Source organism: Aplidium turbinatum, chromosome 15, assembly GCF_918807975.1.
Source record: "Aplidium turbinatum chromosome 15, kaAplTurb1.1, whole genome shotgun sequence".
Lineage (NCBI taxonomy): Eukaryota > Metazoa > Chordata > Ascidiacea > Aplousobranchia > Polyclinidae > Aplidium > Aplidium turbinatum.
The window spans coordinates 15288618-15311916 of record NC_137486.1 but is presented as its reverse complement, the minus strand read 5'-3'; the positions used below and the strand labels follow the sequence as shown (position 1 = coordinate 15311916).

Below are 23299 nucleotides of genomic sequence, written 5' to 3'. Positions count from 1 at the left end.
GTAGTTACATCCTAGTTTCAATTTTATAACTGCCTGTGTCAATTTTTCTGCATGTGGCAATTAAGCCTAGGTAGTTGACTTGATATTGGTGATACATTTGGTAAGGTATATCTATTTTTCTTCAAGCAGGCAACTTACTGTAGCCCACTGATTTAGTCAAGGCAGCTGTAATGAAACGTCAGGAAAGTATCATAGCATTTCAGCAACTCATGAAAAATGATGCTCAATCTGCATTAAAGCTTGAACTGAATAAACTAGGAAGTACTTCTGCTTCAGAAGTGAAAGAGGTAAGTTTTTATAGTATTGTGATTATGACAAGTAGGGTATGTTGTAATTTTCCCAATTATGTTAAAGAATACCGTACCTTGATTGATCAATTAAGCTTTGTTATATATACCGTACTTTGATTAAATTCTGCCCGATTGTGAGCCCAACAGCTCATGGGCTCAATCGATTAAACGGGCGACTTAATGCATAAAGAAATGTTCAACAAAATCAAGCAGCACTGGTTTAGCTCTGATGATGTGCATGTGAGCAACGTATTTTAATTATTATGTCCTATTCAGTAGATGCAACCTAATTCGTACCGTCAGTTCGTACCTTGAAAAGATCGAGAGCAAAAATTACAAAAAGCCGAAGTTGCTGATTGCAGTTTCCGCAAACATTTTAAAATTTTCCGCAAACAAACAAAAACTCTTAGGATCATTACTACCAGAAATTTTAAATGTTTGCGGAAATTCCGATCAACCCTAACCCTTTTAAAATGTTTGCGGAAACTCCGATCAACCCTAACCCTTTTAAAATGTTTGCGGAAACTGCGATCAGCGACTCCGGTAAACTCTTAGGATCAATACCGGAAATTTTAAAATGTTTGCGGAAACTGCGGAGAAACGGAAACTGCGATCAGCGATGTTCTATTTTTTTTCTCTCGATCTTTTCAGTTTGTTTGTTTACGAATACCGATACCAAGCCGATATCCTAACCCTTTTAAAATGTTTGCAAAAACTGCAATCAGCGACTTCGGCTTTTTTAATTTTTTCCCCCCCCACCTTTTCAAGGTACAAACTGACGGTACAAATTGTTCATGGTACCGTACGAATTAGGTTGCACCCCTATTCAGTAGCATCTAGTGGATGGAATGTTTACAGGTTACAACAATGTTCAATAAGTGAAAACCTTACTTTGTAAATTTTGTTGACCGGGCCTGCATCAGTGGATCAAAGCCATTATAAAAATGCAAACTGCTAGTTCTCAAAAAATGTTTTTCAGTCTGTGGATAAAATTTTGCGTAATCAATTGATATTTGTAAGTTTAAGTGAATTATTTACGTGTATTTGTGAGTATGGTAGAGGTTTTGAAATTTTTTTCAATTTAATAATAATGAGAAAATTTATTGTTAGATTTGTATTAGTTGTCTATTGTCTAACAGGTCTTTTACAACTTAGTGCAAATCTTCACACATTTTTCTAAACCTTTTTTTCAAAAGAATTTATTGTAATTTTATTAAAAATGTGTATGCCCCGGTGTTTCTAAAATGGTGTTATTTTTTAAAGTTTTGATAAAGACCTTTTTATAACAGGAAGTACGAAAAGATTTTGAAAACTTTCAAAACCTATTTAAGACATTTCTTCTTAGAAGTGGCCCATCAGTTGTATGGGACAAGATCAGGCCCCCTCCACAGGGATATGTAAGTAGAAATAGTATTACAAAACTATTGAGTAATATAGTATCATGTATACTAGAGGTTCCCAACCACCAGCTCGTGACCCAGTGGTGAGAACACTTGTTCAAAATAATCATTAAGAGTGTGAATTGGTTGAAAATATGTCTTTAGCCATAGAATGAAGGATTAAAGTAAAAACAATTGCAGCCATGCACTATGCTCTAAATACATATATATATATTATATAAATTAATATTACCTATTACCTGTTCCATCTGCATATATATCAAAGTAGTAACGGATCTAAGGAGGAGCATTTGGTCATGTTCCTCCCCCAAAATAAAAAAAGGCAGATGAATTTTTGCACTCATTTTACTCGTTGAATCCCAAGTCGTCAACCTAACGAGTGGCATTGGGAATGCATATAGTTTCAGCAGTGAACTTAAAGAATATATATTATATAGTAGGCCTACCAGTAAAATTTTAAGGGCCCCAAAAACCAATATATTAATGAAATATGTCTAAGTAAACACCTTGCTCACTAACTACCTAACAATTAAGTTGACCTATTTCATGTATTATGAGCTAAATACGAAAGGTGGGGAAACCTCAGATGGATTTTTGAAACTTTACTGAAAAAGCCGCTAGGCTCCAATACAAACCTTCAACAAATATCATAAATTATTGAAATCCTTCTGTAGTCGTGAAAGAAAATACACTATATTATATATATATTTAAAAAGTAACAACTTCAACTTTAAATCAAAACTTGTCACTTAAACTTCTAAAGAAATCGAGTTTTTATTGGATGACATTGCTTAAAAACAACATGTGCATTTGTGCAATGTGAATCTTGATCAAAAAATCATTATTGGGCCTAAAAAGTGAAAGTAAATAAAAAACAAATAACAGTAACCTCTCAGGCAGGTACATGTAGCTCCACACAAAGTGAAATTTGCATGAATTGCGAATTTCTAGTTTGCAAATTTCACTTTGTGTGGAGGTACATGTATTTGAGAGGTTACTGTTTTATTTTTTTTATTCACTTGTTGATTTATTCATACCAGTTCGTATCCTCTGTGGATCTTTCTCTTGTATCATGGGCCAATCCTATATATAGATTTTTGCTGGTACACCCCATCATTTTGTTTGAATGTTAAGTTAGTTACAATTTTCTGGGAAGCAATCGTCCTAGATTGTCTGCTAAATTTGTTTCCTTTTCTGAACTTTACATCCATGTTTAGGCCGTTATAACAAATTAGACCGATAAACATCCTAGATGTCAAACTTCAATTTTCCAATCTTTAGTTTGCTAGGCTATTTTCATTCAAAAACCGGTCCGTGAGAGAAAAAGTTTGGGACTGCTGATGTATATAATCAGAAAGCTAGTAAAAGCTACCATATAATACTAATTTTTAACTGATGGTGAATTTAAAGTTTACATTATTAGTTATATTCATGTAGATGAGTAATTTGAATTGATTAGGAAACTGTACAATTTAGTTTGTGTCCGAAAGTTATCAATGGAAAATAGATACTTACTGTACAAAATTTGATAAGCATGGCATGTAAAGAACGGGTCTGCTACTATTCGGTGAGTTCCTAACCCCTAACCCTAAGCCCTAACCCTAAAACGGCAATGATAATTAGGCTACGGTACCGTACCCGATAATTAAAAAAAAAAAATTGAAAAAATCCCCCGTTAAGGGATCGGACTCACTGAAGCGGGCCATTCCGGTAAAGAACATTAGCCAGACTATTATACAGTGAGATTTATATGCACTTTTGTGCTGTTAACTTACATTTTTGAAATAAAAATTATTTAAGTTTCAGTAAGAAATTATAATTTTAGAAATTATGCACATTGCACAGTTTGGATGTATTGTGCTCATTTAACTTATATATATTTTCTGCTATAATTTTTGCAGATCAGGTCTTATGAAGAAATATCATCAGATGCCTTGCGATGTTCTGAAAAACAGCTCTTAAGCAAGTTGGTTGTTGTGAAGCTCAATGGAGGTTTAGGGACAAGCATGGGTTGTACTGGTCCGAAAAGTTTAATATCTGTTCGAAGTGGCCTCACTTTTCTAGACTTAACAGTTCAGCAATTAGAGGTTAGTGGAAACAGTTGGGAAATTTTATGCATATACGATGTTTCTCTTTGTGTGTATTTCAAGACAACTGATTGATGCTGATTGCTAATATAATTGACATGATTGAAGTAGTTTTTATGGTTCTGATATGTAATTTGTCACATAAACTGATTCATTGTTCTCATCATCATCATAATCCATCGTCGGTTTGTTCCCCACTAGTGGGGGTGGCCGATTGTTTCCGCGCAGCAATTGTCTTAATCCCTTTTCTCCATTTCACCCTGTCCCTTGCATCTTCCTCCTTCAGTTCGACTTTTTTAAACTCATCCTTCACTTGTTGTTTCCATGTTCTTCTTGGACAACCGCGTTTCCTCTTCCCATCCACCTTTAGATCTAGTGCCTTTCTAAGAAAACTTCCTTCCTCCCTCCTTATCACATGTCCATACCATCTTACTCCATTTGCCCTTGCCAGTTGGTCTATGGTCTCTCTCATCTCTAGCATATTCAACAATTCTTCAGTCCTTTTTTCCCTTCTCGTTTTCACCCCACACATTGCTCTCACCATTGACCTTTCCGTTCTTCTCAGGATTGCCAGTTCACTCTCTCTCAATACCCATGTCTCGCTACCATATAGCATTGCAGGCCGCACACAGCTCCGATATACTTTTCCTTTCATCCTTAGTGAAAATTTTCTGCCATACAACATTTCCCCACATTCCCTGAACTTTGCCCAGTCCAATCTTGCCCTTGTTGTCACCGCTGCTTCACATCCACCACTTCCATTTATCCGATTACCCAGATAACAGAAGTCTGTCACTGTTTCGATGCCATGGCAGAACTCATCATCATGGCCTTCCACTTCATTCCTTCCTTTACTACATTTCCCACAAACAAAACACTTCGCCAATCTTGTTGCGGCTCTCTTGACATTAGCACATCTTGCATGTACCCACTTTCCACTTCCTTGCATTGCATTGAATTTCTCATCACTCTCTTGCCACATATTCCACAGGGATCTACTTTGCTCTCAACAACTGTTCCTTCTGCTCCACTCACCATCACTTTTGTTTTTTCAAGATTCACCTTCATACCCTTGGTTTCAAATGCTTCTTTCCATTTCTCAAACTTTCTCTCCATTCCCTCCATACTATTACTTGTCAAGACCAGGTCGTCTGCATACAAAATTTCACTCAATAAGCCCTCCCTCACTCCTTCAGTTACAACGTCAACCACAATAGCAAATATCAGAGGTGACAAAACTGATCCGTGTACACCAACCTTCACAGAAAACTCGTTTGAATAATTTGATCCAACTCTCACTTTTGTTCTTGCATCCTCATACATAGACATCACAGCTCTCACTAATACCTCCGGTATACCTCTTTTCCTCATTGCCCATTCCATCACTTTCCTTGGTACTCTGTCAAATGCCTTTTCTAAGTCGACGAAACACATATATAGTTTTCTCTGCTTCTCTCGGTATTCCTCCTGCATTCTTCTCAATATAAACAGAGCATCCACTGTACCTTTTCCTGGCATAAATCCAAACTGCATATCATTTAATTTCACCTATCATTTAATTTTACCTATCATGTTCTGTAATATGTAATTGTATTGGTGTGTTTTGACTTTGGCATGTATCATATTGTATATATCGTAATAGCAGTTCCAAAGAATGGAATAAGCTTCACCAAATAAATATATTTTTTATAATATTATTATTAGCCTTTGAAAATATTCTTGTGCATTTACTCCCCCTTTTATAAGTGTGGTTACCACTTATTCGTATGGACTGCAGAAATCATTTCATTTTTTCCACCCTCTCTTTCTCAGTCTCATCTCATCTAACAACATGCACCTTTGAAATTGTTGATATTCATAAACGATCACTCAATCTGGTTATCATTACAACTTGTGTTAGGCTGTTATGCAATATAATGGGGTATGACATTCTGACGCGGTCGTCCTGAGCATTACACAATTGACCTTGATCAACCTGTCATAGGGACGTCTCACCGCAAGGGCATTTCACTGTGAGGCAATTCAGTGTGAATTCTATTTCAACTATATCTTGCATGTGCACATATTTTTGTTTACCAGTGTTGCATTCCCATGACACAATCTTTTTACTAGGTGCTGGTTGTGACAGAGGTTATCCAATATTTGAAGTAAGCTTATACAAGCTATGAACAAACAAAAAAATCTAACCTCCAATTAGAAGTAAGATGAGATCACAATATAATTGGCACTGCGGTCAATTGTCTTGCCTTAGGTCGGCCGCGCCAGAATGTCCTGCTCCCATTCCCTGTATGCTATGCTTAGTTTGAAATTGCTTTGATTGTATTATATTTAATTATTTATGCTAGATATTTATTTTAATTCACAAATGTTTTTTGTTCTTACTTTGGATTAATTCATTTTTTTTGTTAGTCTTTAAACAAGCGGTACGATGCTGATGTTCCATTGGTGCTAATGAATTCGTTCAACACCCATGAAGATACGAATCTCATCTTGCGAAAGTATGCTTCTTGCCAAGTTAAAATTCACACATTCAACCAAAACAGGTGAGGTTCTTTGTCGTCAACTGGCACAAGCATGTACAATTGTACATTGTACAATCTTTTGGTGACTTTTTTCGTTGTTACTTTCACACTGCGAATTTTATAGCATATGTAGTGAATTGCAATATTTTACCAGAATTTGGTAGGCTAGTTAGATACAGTAGCTTGGTCATCATCTGTGATCAGTTGGGTACAATGCCAAGCAGTTAGTATTTATACTGAACAACACCACATTTCATTTTGTTTTATACTCTCCAGAAATTTCTTGATGTGTAAATTTCATTTGCTTTAATAATTTCTATTTACCTTGAAAAGCTTAAATAAAAACTCGCATAGCCTAGAAACTTATCACCGAGCAGTCGTCTTTCTAACTTAGTTTTCCTATTTATACTTCATTGCTGTATGTATGTTAGGTACCCAAGAATAAACAAAGAGTCTCTTCTTCCCATTGCGCAATCATATGACGATGCATTGGAGGCATGGTACCCCCCTGGTCATGGAGACGTTTACGAATGTTTCACCAAATGTGGCCTTCTTGCAAAGTTTGTCAAGCAGGGCCGCGAGTTTATGTTCATGTCGAACATTGACAATCTTGGAGCCACTGTTGACCTCAGTATCCTTTCAATGTGTTTTAAAAGTTACTGAAAGTTTTGTAAAACATAATTTAAAAAAATGACATACAACTGTTATTTGATCGAAATATTTTTCAAGTGTATCAAAGATGATCTTGATTGCATTTTGCCTATAAATGAGTATAGGCTATACACTTAATATATGCTTAATTTTTTAAACTTAATGTGTTTACATACCAGTAAGCTTGTTTCAAATACTTTTTGTTGCTGACTAAAATACACAACTCATCTTTTCAAATAATCCTTGACCGCCGTATCTTTCAGATATTTTAAACATGCTGGTAAACCCTGTAGACCAAACGAAACCTTGCGACTTTGTCATGGAGGTCACCGACAAAACAAGAGCTGACGTTAAGGTGAGGCTTTCTATCTTACACTCGTGTTGCATTTAGTCACTTCACTTTAAGGAGCGTCCCTCAAACTGATATAAATTAGCCATCATTTAGTTTAAGCAAACCTTCAAGTCAAAAGTTTGGTTATGATTTTTGACATCATTTCAAAAATATCCCGTCCAGCTAGCAATATCTGTTGTTTTTATATTGATTCAACGTCTGTAGACGATGAATGATTGTGAAATGAAAAAAACGAGTTTGGCATGTGACATGAAAGATTTGCAGTTTTCAGTGATCCAATGTTCCACTTTCACGCATATTACCCCTCTCAACATCTGGATGGAAATATTTAGAGTTTAGACTTTTATCTTACTAGCAAGGTAGGTGAAAGTATCCAAATGTGGTTCCTTGCGTACCACAAGTGGAAAAATCACCACGCTGAATTACTTACATAGTAATAAGGCGTTCAAGTGTAATGTGCGTTTACTGCACTGATGAGTCCTTACGGTCGAAACAGTGACGTCCTATTTGCAGTTAGACTTCTATCTATATTCCTTCCCAACCTATTTTAATATAATTTGACACTGATATTGCAACGATTTGAGATTGAGTATTTTGATTGTATAGTTAATCTGTTTTAAATTTTTTTGATGACTCGTTTTTTTTTAGGGAGGGACTTTAATCGAATACGAAAAGAAACTTCGTTTGTTGGAAATTGCCCAAGTTCCTAAAGAACACGTCGATGAATTTAAGAGTGTTTCAAAATTTAAAATCTTTAACACTAACAACCTATGGATGAATTTGTCTACTCTTGGACGCCTTGTTGATGCTGGACAAATGGACATGGAAGTAATAGTAAACAACAAGGTACTCCTTCTATGGTACATTTCAGTGTGTGTAGAAATTCACTGCCACGCATAGTATTTTCGACCTCATTGAATCCAATAGTTTGTTTCCGAACCCACGACTTTATACTTCCTATGAAGAATAGAAGAAAAATACACATTATGGAATGCCTGTCTTGCGTAAAATAATCTAGTCAGTATTACAGTTAGGGGTTGTTTTTTGGTATAAGTTACAATTACTTGTCGTGTTTTTGGACCAGCTACACATTCTTTACTAGCAATGCAATAAATAAATGAAATCAAGCGATTACTTGTTGTTCAATTCTCATTCCTCAACTCACGGCCGTGGTACTGTGCAGTGTGCACAGTATTTAAGGAACGATATCTTATAATAATATCATTATTTGATATTGCCAGCTTTTGATCAGTAGAGATACTGTACAATGTATATTGTTTCTACATTCCACGCTGTTGTTGCGTAGTGATTAATCAAGTGATATGCCTAAAATCATGTTCATTGGGACATGTGTATTTTTGCGACGCTTACACAGATTGTTTGGTCTTACTGAATTTATTTTTATTGCAGAGGCTGTCAAGCGGAACCAACGTCATCCAACTCGAGACCGCCAGTGGTGCTGGAATCAAGAATTTCAACAACGCTGTTGGTATGTTATTGTAAGATTAAGCTGCAGATACTTATGGTATCAAAGCGGCAATTTCCAGAAAATTTGAAAGTATTTTTAGAAATCTTTTGATTGTTACGTCAATTGATTTGAAGTACGGCCATCTTTATGGTTAGAAGTAAGGCTTAATGATAGGTACTGTAATAGAAAATAGCAAATAAGGAGCCCACACTACACACTGATCAACTAATGGGTCGTGTTAAAATTATATTCTAGGTATAAATGTCCCTCGACGTCGATTTCTTCCAGTCAAAAAGACGTCCGATTTATTGCTGGTCATGAGCAATTTGTACGAGTTGTCCAAAGGGACCATGAAAATGAACTCCTTGAGACAGTTTGCCACGACTCCTTTGGTTAAGTTGGGCGATGAACATTTTGCCAAGGTTTGCTTGCAATACGGTTTGGGTAGAGAAGTTACTTTTTTTAACCATAAACAGACATAACTGAGCACCAGTTAAACAACATTTGTAAATAACTTGCATTGTGGGGATCATGTACTCGATGAAATTTCGCTTTAGAGATCGCAATTCTCAACTTTTTACCCTTGATTGTTACCAAGTCTTTCCAAGTATTATTTAAGTCCATTTTATCATTTGTCATGCAATTTATCTTTCCTGCTTTAATAGATTTATTCCCTTGATAGATTAAATTTACCTCAGAGAGAGTAAATTCTTCCTCGGTAATAACCCCTGCTTTAGATCGATTGTTCTACTTTCTTGCTTTGCAGGTTCACGAATTTTTGAGCCGATTTGCGGCCATCCCTGATATGTTGGAGCTTGATCACCTCACTGTAAGTGGAGATGTCACTTTTGGAAAAGATGTGACTTTGAAGGTAGGCGTTCTGCAGGCTACGTTCCATAGACTGTTATGATGAATATTTTCTTGCTGACAACCCCTTGTTTTGAGTACAGTGCTGTAGTTAGAAGAGGCAGGAGGGCATTTATTCCTAGTTTATCATGCTTTAAACTCACACGTCGTCATCAGGGGACGCAAGAATGTGTCATTCTTAAAGCACTGCCGACCCTAGCTACGTTGCTGTTTGTATATTTCTCATGTAATATCCTTTCTTCCCTTTTGTGAGAACCTGGGTTGGAGAACCACTTTATAAGCACATTGTTTCGGCTCCAGCTTTGAGGCCAGGTCTCTATGCTCTCGGCAGTCTAAATTAATTAAAAGTCGTTAAATGGCCTCCGAAACTACCGCGCTGGTAGGCCATGTTTGGTCGCCGGCTTCCATAAGCCAACATTTTTCCACTCCGTTTCCAGACAACACAATTCGTCATTTTTACATTGATGCAACGTCTGCAGACGGTATTTTAAACTTTTTCTCCACTCGCGTTCGTATTTCAAACTTCTTTTCTTCACTCACATTCGCAACCTTTTCTCACAAACAAGGCAGAGTCTCTCACACGCCGACGAGAAATATTGCTGGTAAACGTTTCGCAAAAAGTATGAGCGTCAACTTGAAAAACCTTAAAGACTAGCTCTACATTCACTTGGGAAGCAGTGCATTTAAACACAACTGCAAATAAATTTCAGGGCCTTGTTTGCAGTGATGTACGCGCATACAAAAAATATTGACGCCGTCAGCGCAAACGCAAACGTTCGAAAAACTATACGCCGCATGCGTCAACAACGCAACTTGTAAAAAAAGTTGGCGGCGTCAGCGCTTACACTAGCGCAAACTCATTTTGTTTGCTAGGTGCCAAACATTCACACAGTATAAACCACTCGAAACAAACAAGTTTTATTTTGAAATTCCACGAAGAAACACAAGCATCTGAAAGTGTTCATCTGACATTTTGCTACGTTTTGGTTTCAATATGTCTTTGCCCATTGAAAACATTCTTTCAACCGCAGCACTGGAAGGTATTGGCGTGTTGTAGCGAAAAAAAGTATTTTGGAAATCGTTCGTTGGAAAAGCGCCCACGAGTAATGGTCCTTTGTGTGGCCTCTCTTCCAAGTAGGGCCATGGATTTGTATTATCATGCTCCATTTCACTTGGAGATTAGTATTACCGTAAGTTATTCCCTGAATACAATAGTGTAGTGTAAGAAACTGTAGCATATGCCTATCAAGAAAATTTTAGTATTGTACTAACTGTAGCACCTAGTAATACTATATACTAACTGTCGCTCCCTAAAAATCCATTATAAAAAACACTATTTTTAAAATGATTCCGTTTAAATAAGACTAATGTTGCTTTTAATGCCATAATTCTCTCAGTAAGCTCTATGCTTTTTTCTGATAAGATTTTTAAAAAGTGGGTTAATGTAAGATAAAACTGCCAGACACAAGCAAGTTTAGATTCTGAACTGCACAACTCTTTGTTATTAGCATTCAGGCATAGGCGCCGACTTTTCAAAAAACCTTGGGGGGCGAGAAAGGTGATGACGTCATAACCATAACGCTATTTTACTCAATTAAAATAGTCTTTGATTAAGCTTACTGTCTTGTTTATACTGTATTGACACCTAGGTCGCAAACCGAATTTATTAGAACCGCTGCTTGAAACGATTAGTTTTACGCATGCAGTACGGCTAGTCATAAAAATTTTGATATTGTTAGCTCATAATTGGAACAGTTGGAAAACAAGCCGATTCATTTCCTTTTTGTGCGAGTGAATAACAACGATCAAGACAGTGAAGTTATCGAAATAAAACGCAAAAAATCATGATCTAAAGCAGAGTGGAAACCCGCTTTCAGTTTTATTAACCTCGTTTTGCTAATTATTTACCTTCAAGCGTTAACAACGGCGAAGTGTTTTCTCTTATGTTTTTTATCGAAAGTCTTTATGGTCTTTTATCGAATACCGTATATACTCGAGTATAGAACTATAGATCGAGATTTTCGCAAGTGATTTTCACCTCAAAAAGTCAGGTTCAACTTATACACGGGACAAGCTGTTGTCCCCAGCTCGGCAGTTTTCAAAATGAACACATTTTTGCTGAGGCAAAATCATTGCCGACGTAGATTACGGATTGTAAAATGGCGTCGGCAGAAGTAAAAGTTTTGAATACGTTTATTTGCAAAGATTCAAACTTAATTTTCAAATTTAATGATTTCTTGTCAATTCTAAACTTTATGCGCTTGTAGAACAATATGCAAAGCTCACAAGACAAAACAGCAAAAAGAGCTGTTTTAAGAGATCAATCTTTTATTTTTGCGTAAAAGAAAATTATAATCGTTCTTATTACCGGTACGGTACGTAACATTCCATGATCGTTGAAGTCGATGTCAAACCTTCGCGGCCGCATAAAACAATGATGTCAGGTTGGCTAGGTGATAATAGCGGTAAGAAACGCCGTTAATGCGGCCAATATCTGCGACCAAGATCATTAAACACCTTTTCTTTTATCGGTTTTCGATTTAATTCTCACACATTGTGAACAAAACAATGCGTTCTGTTGAATCATAATTGATCTCACAACGAGAAGACCTCGTTGAAAATAGCGCATCTAATTTAGCTGGTTTACGTAATACTGCAGTGAATAGTTACGTGACTATTCCAGCAGCGTAAGTTACTCTACCATCTGCTTTGAAATTTCCATACGGTGTGATTTCCCAGCTGTATTCACGTAATTGTTCGGTGTGTCGTAGTTTCAACTCGATAAAGTTTGCTTTTATTGATTGCATGTTTGAAGTTACGAAAAATCTAACGGACGTTTGGATAACTCGTGAAATTAGAATAATTATTCAACCTCGCATTTGCTTTTTCGCTACCACGTGTTTTGACTTTGAAGTTGCTCCTCAAGCGCGGGAAGATAAGCAGTGTGTGACTGTGAGCGTGCGTGCTGAGCGCATCTCAGTACTGTAGTAATTCACGTTCCAGAGAAAGCCATGCGATCAGCTGCTGTTCATCTGGGCAATAGCAACGTAGCAACGCAGGCTGTTTTTCGCTTTCAGCATTCTTTAAATCCGTTTCTCTCGCGAAGTATTTTATCTTTGAAACACCACTTGTAATAGCCATTTTTGTTGCCCCTCAACCATAAATTTACGGGGGGCGCCGCCCCCCGGCCCCCCCGGAAGTCGGCGCGTATGCATTCAGGGATAGTTAGCATTACTAGTGTTATAAGCATTAGGCTACTCAAAAGCCTCTCACAATTGGCCCCTGGATGCATGTTTTGCTAAACTGCTCATCAAGTTACAAAACATATATAATTACATACTTACGCAACCGAATGTATAAATTGTCAAGTAAAAATTACTTTAGCTTGATAGTCTACTGTATGTAGGCCTACACATTACTACGCTACATAGCCTACAACAAGAATAACCGGCAAAGGCAAAGTAATGTACTACATATAACATACAGAGTACAACATCATCCAAGCAATCACGGTCGGAGACCAAATATTTAAGTTTGTTTAGATACATAGGCTGCACTGCTTATTGCCTGAGAAGTTTCTGATTTTCCCCAAAATGCAAGACTTAACTAATATAAATTAAAGTGCTCACAATTGCTGACAAACGCCTTCAACACTGCTTGACTAAAAAAACTTCACACTACGAAGCCAAGTCATTGTTTACATTTTACATGGAGCGACATTACCAACCTACCTACTTGCTTGCTTATATTACATTCCTGTTCTGACCGTAATTTACTAATTTCTCAGTAGGCCTAAGTTGTTTTAACTAATTCTTTCTTTTTTTCTGCAAGACTTCAGTCTCCACGTGGGACTCTAGCGTCCAAAGGCAGTAGTGCGATATACAAACAAACTCCAGCTGACTGAACAATAGATGACAATGTGACACAACACTAGAACAATGGGCAATTGCAAGACGTCAACACTTCGCAGTTTGACAAAAAAAAATTGCAAACAACAACTAAGACATTAAAAAGTATGCGTTGACGCTATGCGCTAAAAAACCGCGAAAACTTTACGGCGCAGCCTCAAGCGCAAACTATCCAAAAAAATGTGGCGCAAGCGTTAGCGCAAACAAAAAGTTTACGCCGCAAGTATGCGGCGTAGAATTTGCGGCGCATACGTACATCTCCGCTTGTTTGCCATGTTTTTACCCAAGTGAACGCAAAAACACGACATCGATCAACGCACTTTTAAAAACACTCTAAACACAAATGTTTGCGGATTTTTTTGTTTTGGCTACTGAGTGCCACAATTTGGCCGCCGGGAAGAAGCTCTGGTAGGCCGTGCTTGGTCGTCGGAAAAATAAAGGAGTTTAGAGGCCTCTGTTTATTCTTTAACTTGTGGATACTAGGCACTAGGTAGTGAAGCTTATACAGTAGGTCTTACAAGATTGAGAAACACTGCCTTTAATTCAACCGTAAATTATGAACAAGTACGTCTGCCATCGTTGGAACGCAGACGCTGAAGTCTTCAACCCACATGCTTTGCCTGTTTTAAATGTATATTCTCAAACTTTTAAAACACATTCTGAGATCGGAAAAGATACTTGCTTGTCGTTTTCATAGTGCTGTATTGTGGCCCAGTTGTTGGGTCAGGTTCCTACAATTCTGGTTTATCCCAAGGACATCACATAAACCTAGGCCCCCTTTAAGGACCTAACACAAGTTATGATGCTTTTCGGTGCTGTTTGCTGCTGGACGTTCAATCTCCCAAACGATTGTCGATTCTCGTCTAATTCTTTGGTTTTATGTGTTTTTTTTGTTTTTTTTAGGGCACGGTTATTGTCATTGCCAACCATGGTGAAAGGATCGATATACCGTCCGGATCTTTTCTTGAAAACAAAATTGTGTCAGGAAATCTTCGCATTCTTGATCATTGAAGACTGTTTTATACTGCAAAGTGAAGTTTTCTTGTAACTCTCGTCTGTCCGGTGTTTATTTTCAATCGAATATTGCAAGCTTGTTTCGTCTTACTTTTTACTGTTTCAAGGTGAATGTCGCGGATACAGTCCATTGATCACAATTTTCGTACTGCCAAATTGTCGTCTTGTACTTTGCCTATATACTTTTTTATTATTTAATATTAAACGAAAATTAGTTATTTAAGGAAAAGTTAGATTTTTTGACTACAAAATAAGCTTGTTGTGTGGACGTATAGGGCAGCCAGTGTCGTCATCGCTCGAGTCCCATATTTGTAGAAAACGCTTCGTAAAATTTGGTGTTCTATCTTCTATGATAAATTTCGTTGCCCAACATGTTGCCAGCGAGGGAACTGAACTATTTTATTCTTCATGTTTGAGTTTGATTTATGTCTGTATCTCATAAAATAAACAACGAGATATTATGCTTGCATCCTATCTCTTGGTAGGTAGTGTTCTTACGTTGAATCGTGATGGGTGAGCCATGGTTAGCATCATTCAATAACGGTACGATGGAAGATTTGATCATTCCATGATGAATCATGCAAATAGAGTTTATTACGTCTGCATTTTCTTCAATGGGTGGTTCAACTCTGCCCATACATTTCCCTCAACATCTGCGCCCTTACGCAACGTCTTCCATTGTGCACGCACTGTAAACTAGCTAACGTACTAAACCATTTTAAGCCTCCAATCCTCGAACTTATTATCGATCCAGTGTTCTAATGCTTATTTTTCTTCTAAACGTGAGTTTGGACTAGTTCAGGTTTGTGTCTCTTATTGAATAATGCTACTTCTCATGGTTTCATTTCATAGATACTCAGATTTTAGGTTGCTGTGATCAGTATCTTCCACCACAGAACATTGTTAAGTGTTAAAAGGTCACGCAGGGTCACGTGAGCTTACACCAAGATCCTTGTCATTTTATGAAACGTCGATAAATTTTATTTCCTACACCTATTTATTCAGATATTTTGTTTTTGAGGAGAACAAAATGTCATTGATGCTATGTTTTATCATGGGCTCTGTTTTTGTTTAAATTTCAGGGTTCTTTGCGTGTTTGCAGTGCATACATTACAGAGTGCTTTTTTGTGTTACTGTCTTATTTTGAAACATTTTTACAGTCAAAGTTCATATTTCGTGCTTAGATGCGTAGTCAGGTAATGTCATTTAAGTTTCAGTTATTTTCCATTTAAAATGGTTTAAATTTTCCATTTAAGATGGTTTTGGACTCGTCAGATGCATACTTATTTAATAAGTATACACTCTGTATATTTATTTAATATAATCACTGATAGAGGAATCTATGGGTACGATTAAACCTAAATTCGTAAATATCAGCGATACGATTTCAAGAAAAAAAAGCTATTTAAGTTACAAAAAAAATGTATTTGACTTGTTTGTACATGAGATCTGATTCAACTACTGTGGCTGACCTTATTATTGCAAAGCATGTATGCATGGTTTTCAATAAGATGTTCACTTTTTCTTCAAATTTTGTTCCATGTGTAAAGACCTTGAAACATCCAACTTAAATCCATGCTGTCTTTTATGTAATGCATGAAAAATAAAAGCGAAATAAGAAGAGATGTACTGATGCAGCTATAGAAGTTTGTGCACTCATGGCTATATTGTTGCAAGCATATGAATCACTGATAAGCTATTTCTTACATTCTGGTACGTGTAGGGTAATTTTCAGTTCCTAAACTTGACTGTGTGTAAAAGCATGTGATTTTGACTTGTAAAGTTTATAGCTTGAACCCGCTGAAAACTAACGATTTGTCTTGCCAATTGCAGAACTCGTGTAAAAAGATTGCGTTGGATTGCATTTAAACTTTTTGTATTGTTGTGGCATGACAATGGCAGTTTGTAAAAGTAGCCTCAGTAAACTTCCCTCGTCTTACAAATTTATCAAAGGCTTGTGTCACATAAGCTGTGGAACAATGTCGAAAAGATTCTTTAACAATCAGGAGGCGACCAGTGGAAAAGTACAAATAGGCATTTTAGGCGTGCCAATACAATCTGGTCAGGTGAGACAAAGTGCATGTATTTTGCTTGAAGATATACACTAACTACTTTTAAATAAACAAAATTTCTTGATTTAATTCCCAAATGTATGGTGTAAAAAGTAATTTGTGCATGATTTACGCGCTATTTAAAGAAGCTATCACTTTTTCTCAAGCTATATGCTGAGACAAAGTTATCCAGATGCTGTTCCACTCAAGAAAGCTTCTGTTGCATGCCTTCCCATGTAATCTTAAAGTAAAAACCAACGTTATATTAACCTGATGTACCGGCAATGCTAGGTTTTAGGCGCACATATTATTGGCGGTGTCTTAAGTATGATCACTTCCAACAAATAAATGTTGCTTGTGTTCTATGTAGAGAAATTATGGAGTTCAATTTGGAGCTAAATGTATCAGAGAAGCAGGATTGATAGAACGCTTGGAGCATCATGTAGGTGAGAAAAATTTGATTGCAATAAGTTTTCCTCAGGTTTATATACGTATACTGTAGAAGTGTGGAGGTACAGCTGTGTAGCCTACATTATTTTCTAAAGTTGACCCTCTCACTGCTGAGTGGAAAGCAGGGACCAGGTTTGGTGCTCTTTATCAAGGTCTTTGTATTTCTGGATAAGTTCATTCATCATTTTTCCCTTTAATCTTCTAATCCTTAACAGCCTGTCCAATCGTCAAATAAATGAGTTAGCACTCCGTGTTTCCCACTCACTTTCACAAAGCACTTCTGTCAGCAGCATAACCGAGCCACTTTATTCGGCCACTTAATTTTATCCTTAACATTGCTGGAAAATGTATGAAATGATTGCAACCTGTAAATAGCATAACAAATAACCTAGAATGTGAGAAAACACGGCCTAAACATAATGTTTCTCAACATCATTTTTCATAATAATTATTACAACTTACCAACGGCAGGCATGAACATCAAGGATTACGGTGATTTGGGTGTTGATTTTTCACAAAACGCTGCAGATTTTCATAGATCTGGTACACAAGCTGTCCGCAATGTGAAGTCAAATGGTTATGCAAATAAACAGGTGATGGTCTTGCATGTTGCTACGTGATTTACAGCGATTTTTTTTATTCTCAATTTAAAGAGTTGAGTAGTGGTACAAAACTTAAAAATTACGAGCAGAATGTTACTCGTGGCTCGAAGCCGCAGGTTTTTGTCTGACTCTCTTCAGGAGCCACTATGACAGTCAGCACGTAGGCCGCACGTCCCACGCCTTGAGGAACGAATCAAACAACATGTCCCGAAAATATTTAGAGAAGGAAATAATACCACCAGGAATCAGCAAAATCGTGCTTGCAAAACTGTAAATGAACAAAACATTCGAAATCATCGCCGCATAATGTTAAATCCTGTGTACTTGCCTGTACCCATCGATAACGATATAAGCCGGCTATTAACTTTTTTTCAGGTTGCTGCCAAAGTGGAGGAAATATTGCGTTCTTCTAATATTTGTGTCACGTTAGGCGGTGATCATAGGTTAGTGTACTGCTCGTTGCTTAGGGATTATGGGATGTTTATAGATCATGGGGATGCGAAACTACATCCGCTTTTGGCTTATCCGCTACACTGGAAGGGTTACGTTTTCGATGTGCAATTGTGAAGGGTAAAAAAATTGTCAAACTGGCAATTGACCGTTCTGATGTGGCCGGAAAAGCGGAGCTGCGCGTCCCTTCATGTAGTGTTGCTATCGTGGATTTAGGGAAAACATTCGGCTGCGTGGCTGAAGGGTGAGAGTCTCCGTACGGCGCTCAAAAGGACGCCGGTTCGACTCCTATCAAGGGCATACAACTGTGTCTTGGCAAGAAAAAGTGGCATGTTTGGCGATGGATACGATTTTCTTCCCGTTAAATTAATTTAAATCTTCACCCACCAGACATAAGCATGATTACGTCAAAAAATAAAAAGATTTATCAGTGTACGCCAACTTAGCTACAAAAACTGTTTTTTAAAAAGTGAAAACGTCATTGAACTGTGCATGTTGTGCTAAATTTAAAACAGTTTTCTGGCTAGGGTAGCTCTTCGTAAGCGCATGAAACGTTCTAAGATTATCAGTAGAAATATATCTTTCAGCACAGCAATTGGCACCATAGCCGGGCATGCTCGAGTCAGGTCCAACCTCAGTGTGTTGTGGGTTGACGCGCATCCGGATCTCAATGTGCCGGACTCGTCGCCAAGCGGAAACCTTCATGGCATGCCGCTGCACTTTCTCATGGACGATTTACAAAACTCGGTGAGTAGTTGCAAAATGGTTGGAACGCCTGGTCAACCTAATCAAAAAATAGAGCCCAAACTGTAGATACTAGTTCGTCTTCCTATTTTCATGTCACTTATGTTTCTATGTACATATTCACACTCTCACATTTTTATTTTTATTCTTTTTTAGCGCTTATCCATTCCTGAGTACAAATGGGTGAAGCCTTGGTGAGTCTCGTGTGCTTTTTGTCACTTACAAACTTATTCAAGGGTTCCGATTTGCAAAAATTTGATTGATTATTTTTTCAGCGTCAGCTCTCCAAATCTCGGATACATAGCTATACGGGACATCGATCCTGGCGAGATGTGAGTATTTATGTTTATGCAATGCACAGGACTAGCCCGCAAAACTTTCCCTTTTTGCATTGATTCAACGTTTTTTCCGTTGTTAAGCGATGCAAAAAAGAACTAGTTTTCTGACTGGAGAACAAATTGACAGTTGTGAACAAGAAAAGGTTTCGTTAATATTTTCCAAACTGTTTTGGAAAGTTTTTTGTCTAAAAACATTTTTTAAGATGCGTAACTTCACATTTCACTGCAAGACAACCACAGCTATAGTGAATACATTTTACAGGTTGCGCAATTTGTCTATGTTGGTTTCTTTGCAATGAAACATTTTATCATACTTAATGAAACCACTCTTACTTTTTAGCGCTATCATGAAACGGTATAACATCCCGCATTGCAGCATCCGTGAGATCGACCGCAATGGGATAGCTCATTGTATGGAAAAGATTCTGGACATGATTAACCCGAGGTATTGTGCAAGAAATAGGTTTGTCTTCAAACCAACAAAACCAGTCCAAACCCATTCACAAACAAATTTATTTGCAGTGGTAACAGACCGATTCATCTGAGCTTCGATATTGACTCTTTAGATCCGTCCATCGCACCTTCTACAGGGACACCTGGTAAGTTTACAGCAAATGTTTTTGCTTCAAGTCACTGAGCAACAATCGGGTGTCATCACTATCATTCGAATTTGTGTTGTTCCCAATAGAGAGGGAAGCCGACTCTTTTCCTTGCAGTCAAAAGTTCAAAGATTGGTTTGACAGATTTAATGCCTTGCTTTATAAGATTAGTCATTTCTACTCTGATTGCAGTTAAACCATAAATTTAGTGTTGTCTGCAGATATTGAATCAATGTTAAAAAGCCCTAATTTTCTAGCTGGATTAATGATGGGATACATTCTACGTATGATACAAAGTTAAGTTTTTTTATGCTAAATCTCTCAACTGGGCGGAATCATGAGAGTAGCCGAGAAGCATCGCAAGAAGGCTGCAAAACCTGACAGAACAACACGTCTAATGACGCTGAATCAATGTTGAAAACCCCTGATTTGCTTGCTTTAAAACTCTATAGCTACTTTCACTGGCTTTTTCGAACCTCAAGCCATGTCCCTTCACCTTGTTTGAAGTTGTCAACAGTTTTTCTTTGAATAATATATTCTGATCATTGCTTTCCACAGTAATGGGAGGCTTGACGTACCGCGAGGCGATGTACATCGGCGAAGAGGTAGCGAGGAGCGGCTGTTTGAGCGCGATGGATTTGGTTGAAGTGAATCCAGAGTTGGGAAATCACAGAGACGCTAAAATAACCGCCGAGGTCGCGGTAGACGTGATTGTGCACGCCTTGGGGTTGAGTATGCGTGACACTGACTACAGACGCTATCCTCACGATGAAATAGCCTAAAAATTATACGTTTTTTGCATAATGTTATTTATGAACGTTGCTTTGAGCCAACTCGATGTACTGTTGCTTTGACTATGTATTGAAGTCATGCTTGGTGATCTTTTAGACTTGACTGCTTCTACATCAGTGAAAGAACGTTTGCTTCGGAGAAATAAGTTTTAAAGTTTGAAATGTATAGGCTATGTCTCTTGTTATGACCGCTTAGCTGTGCACTTTGGCTGTAAACTGTAATTTAACACACTTTTGTTCTCAGTGATTTATCTTCCTATTTTGTAAAAAAAAGCCTTCATTGCTAGTGTGGTTTAAGCACTTAGTGCTAATGTGACACAAAGCAACCACCTTGTTTAACAATTTTATCATCAAATGTATCTGTATTTGTATTACCTCAAAACAACATCAATACATCATTCTTTTTCCTCAAGTCACAATATTTTAATTGCAATGACGTTTTTTTATACGATTTTTTTATGTGCAAACTACAACGTGGTTTTAAAACAAACGATGTCTTGTATCTTCGCTTTGGCTATGACTGTCGGTTTCTTAACCTTTTATTGCCGTTTTTAAATGTTCGACGTCGATGGTTCGGCTTTTGTAAGCGAGCTCAAGCTGTTTAGTTTATTGTGTCGATCGAAGTGTTGGTTTTCATAAACGGCTTATGAATGTTACTACATTTTTTTAAATTCTTAAGTATAATGTGATCTACTTCAAGTTTTTGTAAATTTTTATTGTTATCGACCGGAACACTTTTTCTGTTATTTTGCTTCAAAAGCAGTTTTTATCTACTGTGGGAACCCTTTACCCTTGAAATAAGCGTGCACGGACATTTTGCCGAAAGGACATTTTGCCGAAAGGACATTTTGCCGATGGACAAATTGCCGAAAGGACTAAGGTTGTGAACGATAGACTAAAACACATTGTGGAGAATATCGATACATACAGTATAACACAAAAATGAGTTTCGGCAAAATGTCCATTTAGCAAAATGTCTTTCGGCAAAATGTCCTTTCGGCAAAATGTCTTTCGGCAAAATGTCCGGGTACCGAAATAAAAGCCTCTTTATAAGCTAAATTCTGACTGACAGTTATTCATGCTTATGCTGTAGAAACACTGCTTTGAAGCACTGACGCAGGCCCGGTCGCGAATTTTTTTTCCCACGAGATTTCTGTCTCATTGATTCGAGTCACTCTAAAAAAATGTCGCGGCCGGTCGCGAAATTTTTTTCCCACGTACTTTCTGTCTTATTTGCATATTTTCCTGAGTGTAGTCATTATTGTTTACCGCGTGTGGTAAATTTTTCTGTCGGTTACTTTGCATAGAGTTTGTATTAATACCGTGTGAATGCAAGCAATTTTTTCGTTGGCATGTTTAGTTCAGTGGTTTCATCTTGTGCCAAATGTTCGTGAGAACAACGGTTCGACGCCCATCGAAGTCAATTTTTTTCTTTAATTTAATTTTTGCGGTGCACAAAAGCTTTTCAAAAAAGTAGGGTTAGGGACAGGGTTAATTCTTAATCAATTCGGAAAATATCTTACTCATAGAGTGACCAGAATCAATTTCTTTTCTCAACTTTTTTAAACTAGGTGTGTCTCCAGGCTTCGTTTTTTTTTTAAGTTCAATGTTTAGATTTGGACCTGGAGGGCGAAAATTGGCTGCTGACTTTGAAAACCGCGCGAAAAAATGAATCGGTAAAAACAGTTACCGCGCGCGGTGACCAGTGATGGCTACACTTGCAGAAATATGTAAATGAAACAGAAAGTTCGCGGGAAAAAAATGTGCGGCCCGGTCACCGAAACTGATAGATTCCGCTTGTAGAAATGTTGTTGGTTGTGCATTGTTCAATTCATTACATTTGCCGGCTGCATTGCCAAGTGGTGAGAGCCCTGGAACGACTCTCGAAAGGGCGTGGGTTCGACACCGCTCAAAGGCTGTGTCTTTGGCAGGTCACTTGGCCACTTAAAGGCATGCTTGAAGGTGGTCACAAAGATTGGCTTCCTTGCCTTCCCGTCCATTTAATCTAAATTTTCAACCACTGGGTGTAAGCCTGGATACGACAGACAAAAAATAATAATTTATTATGTTCCGCTAAATAGAGATATCCTTGAAGTGTATGGATCAAGCGCACGCATCGAGAGTCGAACCAGCGCTGCTTGATCTTGCAGTTTCTTTGTTCACAAAGTCGAGTGAACGGTAAAATGTAATTCAAAACTGAGTAGTCGACATTGTGGGTAGTCGACGCATTGGTATTTTTATGACGAAAAAAAAAATATGACATCCTATCAAACAAAAGGAATAAAATTGAAATGGCATTGACTGTTTCTCTGGCGTTGCTAAATTATATGTACGAGTCTATTGATAGTCCTCCTCAGATGTGAATAAAATTTCCAAGCTTCACTGTGGATTTGTTTGCGGACAGAAAATCTGTCCTTAAAAGTACGTGTGCTAGCTGGATTAACTTCAATCTGTGTCCTTGTAACGTACGGAACAGAAATTTTATAACAAATTACGATTTCTGTAACACGACGGATATTAAGATTTGCGGTTGTGTCAGATAATTTTGATTTTACCTTAATCTCGATAGACCCTTACTGTTTCGTGGCGGACCAATAGGTCCATTCACAAACAATTGCACAGCACGACAAAAAGACAGAACATTAACAATTGAACAGAATTCGCTATTACGGTGTAAAGGTGATTCCCATGGGATAGCCTACTTGAATCAAAGTA

The 23299-nt window shown here is 37.5% G+C and overlaps 2 protein-coding genes across 2 annotated transcripts; both read left to right on the top strand.

Annotated features, from left to right (window-relative positions):
* The first annotated feature begins 134 nt into the window (after window positions 1–134).
* Window positions 135–16462, top strand: LOC145784374 (UTP--glucose-1-phosphate uridylyltransferase-like). Its single transcript, XM_082596182.1, has 11 exons — window positions 135–287; window positions 1580–1687; window positions 3592–3777; window positions 6187–6320; window positions 6731–6930; window positions 7214–7305; window positions 7951–8148; window positions 8713–8791; window positions 9026–9192; window positions 9537–9641; window positions 14449–16462. Exons 1-11 carry the CDS (start codon window positions 171–173, stop codon window positions 14554–14556), a joined length of 1494 nt encoding a protein of 497 aa, XP_082452308.1. The 5' UTR covers window positions 135–170; the 3' UTR covers window positions 14557–16462.
* An 8-nt stretch (window positions 16463–16470) lies between these two features.
* LOC145784379 (arginase, hepatic-like) lies at window positions 16471–22931 on the top strand. Its single transcript, XM_082596188.1, has 10 exons — window positions 16471–16625; window positions 16981–17056; window positions 17532–17653; window positions 18038–18105; window positions 18700–18859; window positions 19013–19050; window positions 19132–19188; window positions 19535–19639; window positions 19717–19793; window positions 20352–22931. Exons 1-10 carry the CDS (start codon window positions 16539–16541, stop codon window positions 20573–20575), a joined length of 1014 nt encoding a protein of 337 aa, XP_082452314.1. The 5' UTR covers window positions 16471–16538; the 3' UTR covers window positions 20576–22931.
* Window positions 22932–23299: the final 368 nt, after the last annotated feature.

Bases quoted from the DNA above. Each gene is read 5' to 3' on its own strand.
- LOC145784374 (XM_082596182.1), top strand. From the start codon at position 171: ATGAAACGTCAGGAAAGTATCATAGCATTTCAGCAACTCATGAAAAAT. The intron at 288-1,579 runs GTAAGTTTTTAT...TTTTTATAACAG, and splicing joins CTGCTTCAGAAGTGAAAGAG to GAAGTACGAAAAGATTTTGA. The intron at 6,931-7,213 runs GTATCCTTTCAA...CGTATCTTTCAG, and splicing joins TGGAGCCACTGTTGACCTCA to ATATTTTAAACATGCTGGTA.
- LOC145784379 (XM_082596188.1), top strand. From the start codon at position 16,539: ATGTCGAAAAGATTCTTTAACAATCAGGAGGCGACCAGTGGAAAAGTA. The intron at 17,654-18,037 runs GTGATGGTCTTG...ACTTTTTTTCAG, and splicing joins ATGGTTATGCAAATAAACAG to GTTGCTGCCAAAGTGGAGGA. The intron at 19,051-19,131 runs GTGAGTCTCGTG...TTATTTTTTCAG, and splicing joins TACAAATGGGTGAAGCCTTG to CGTCAGCTCTCCAAATCTCG.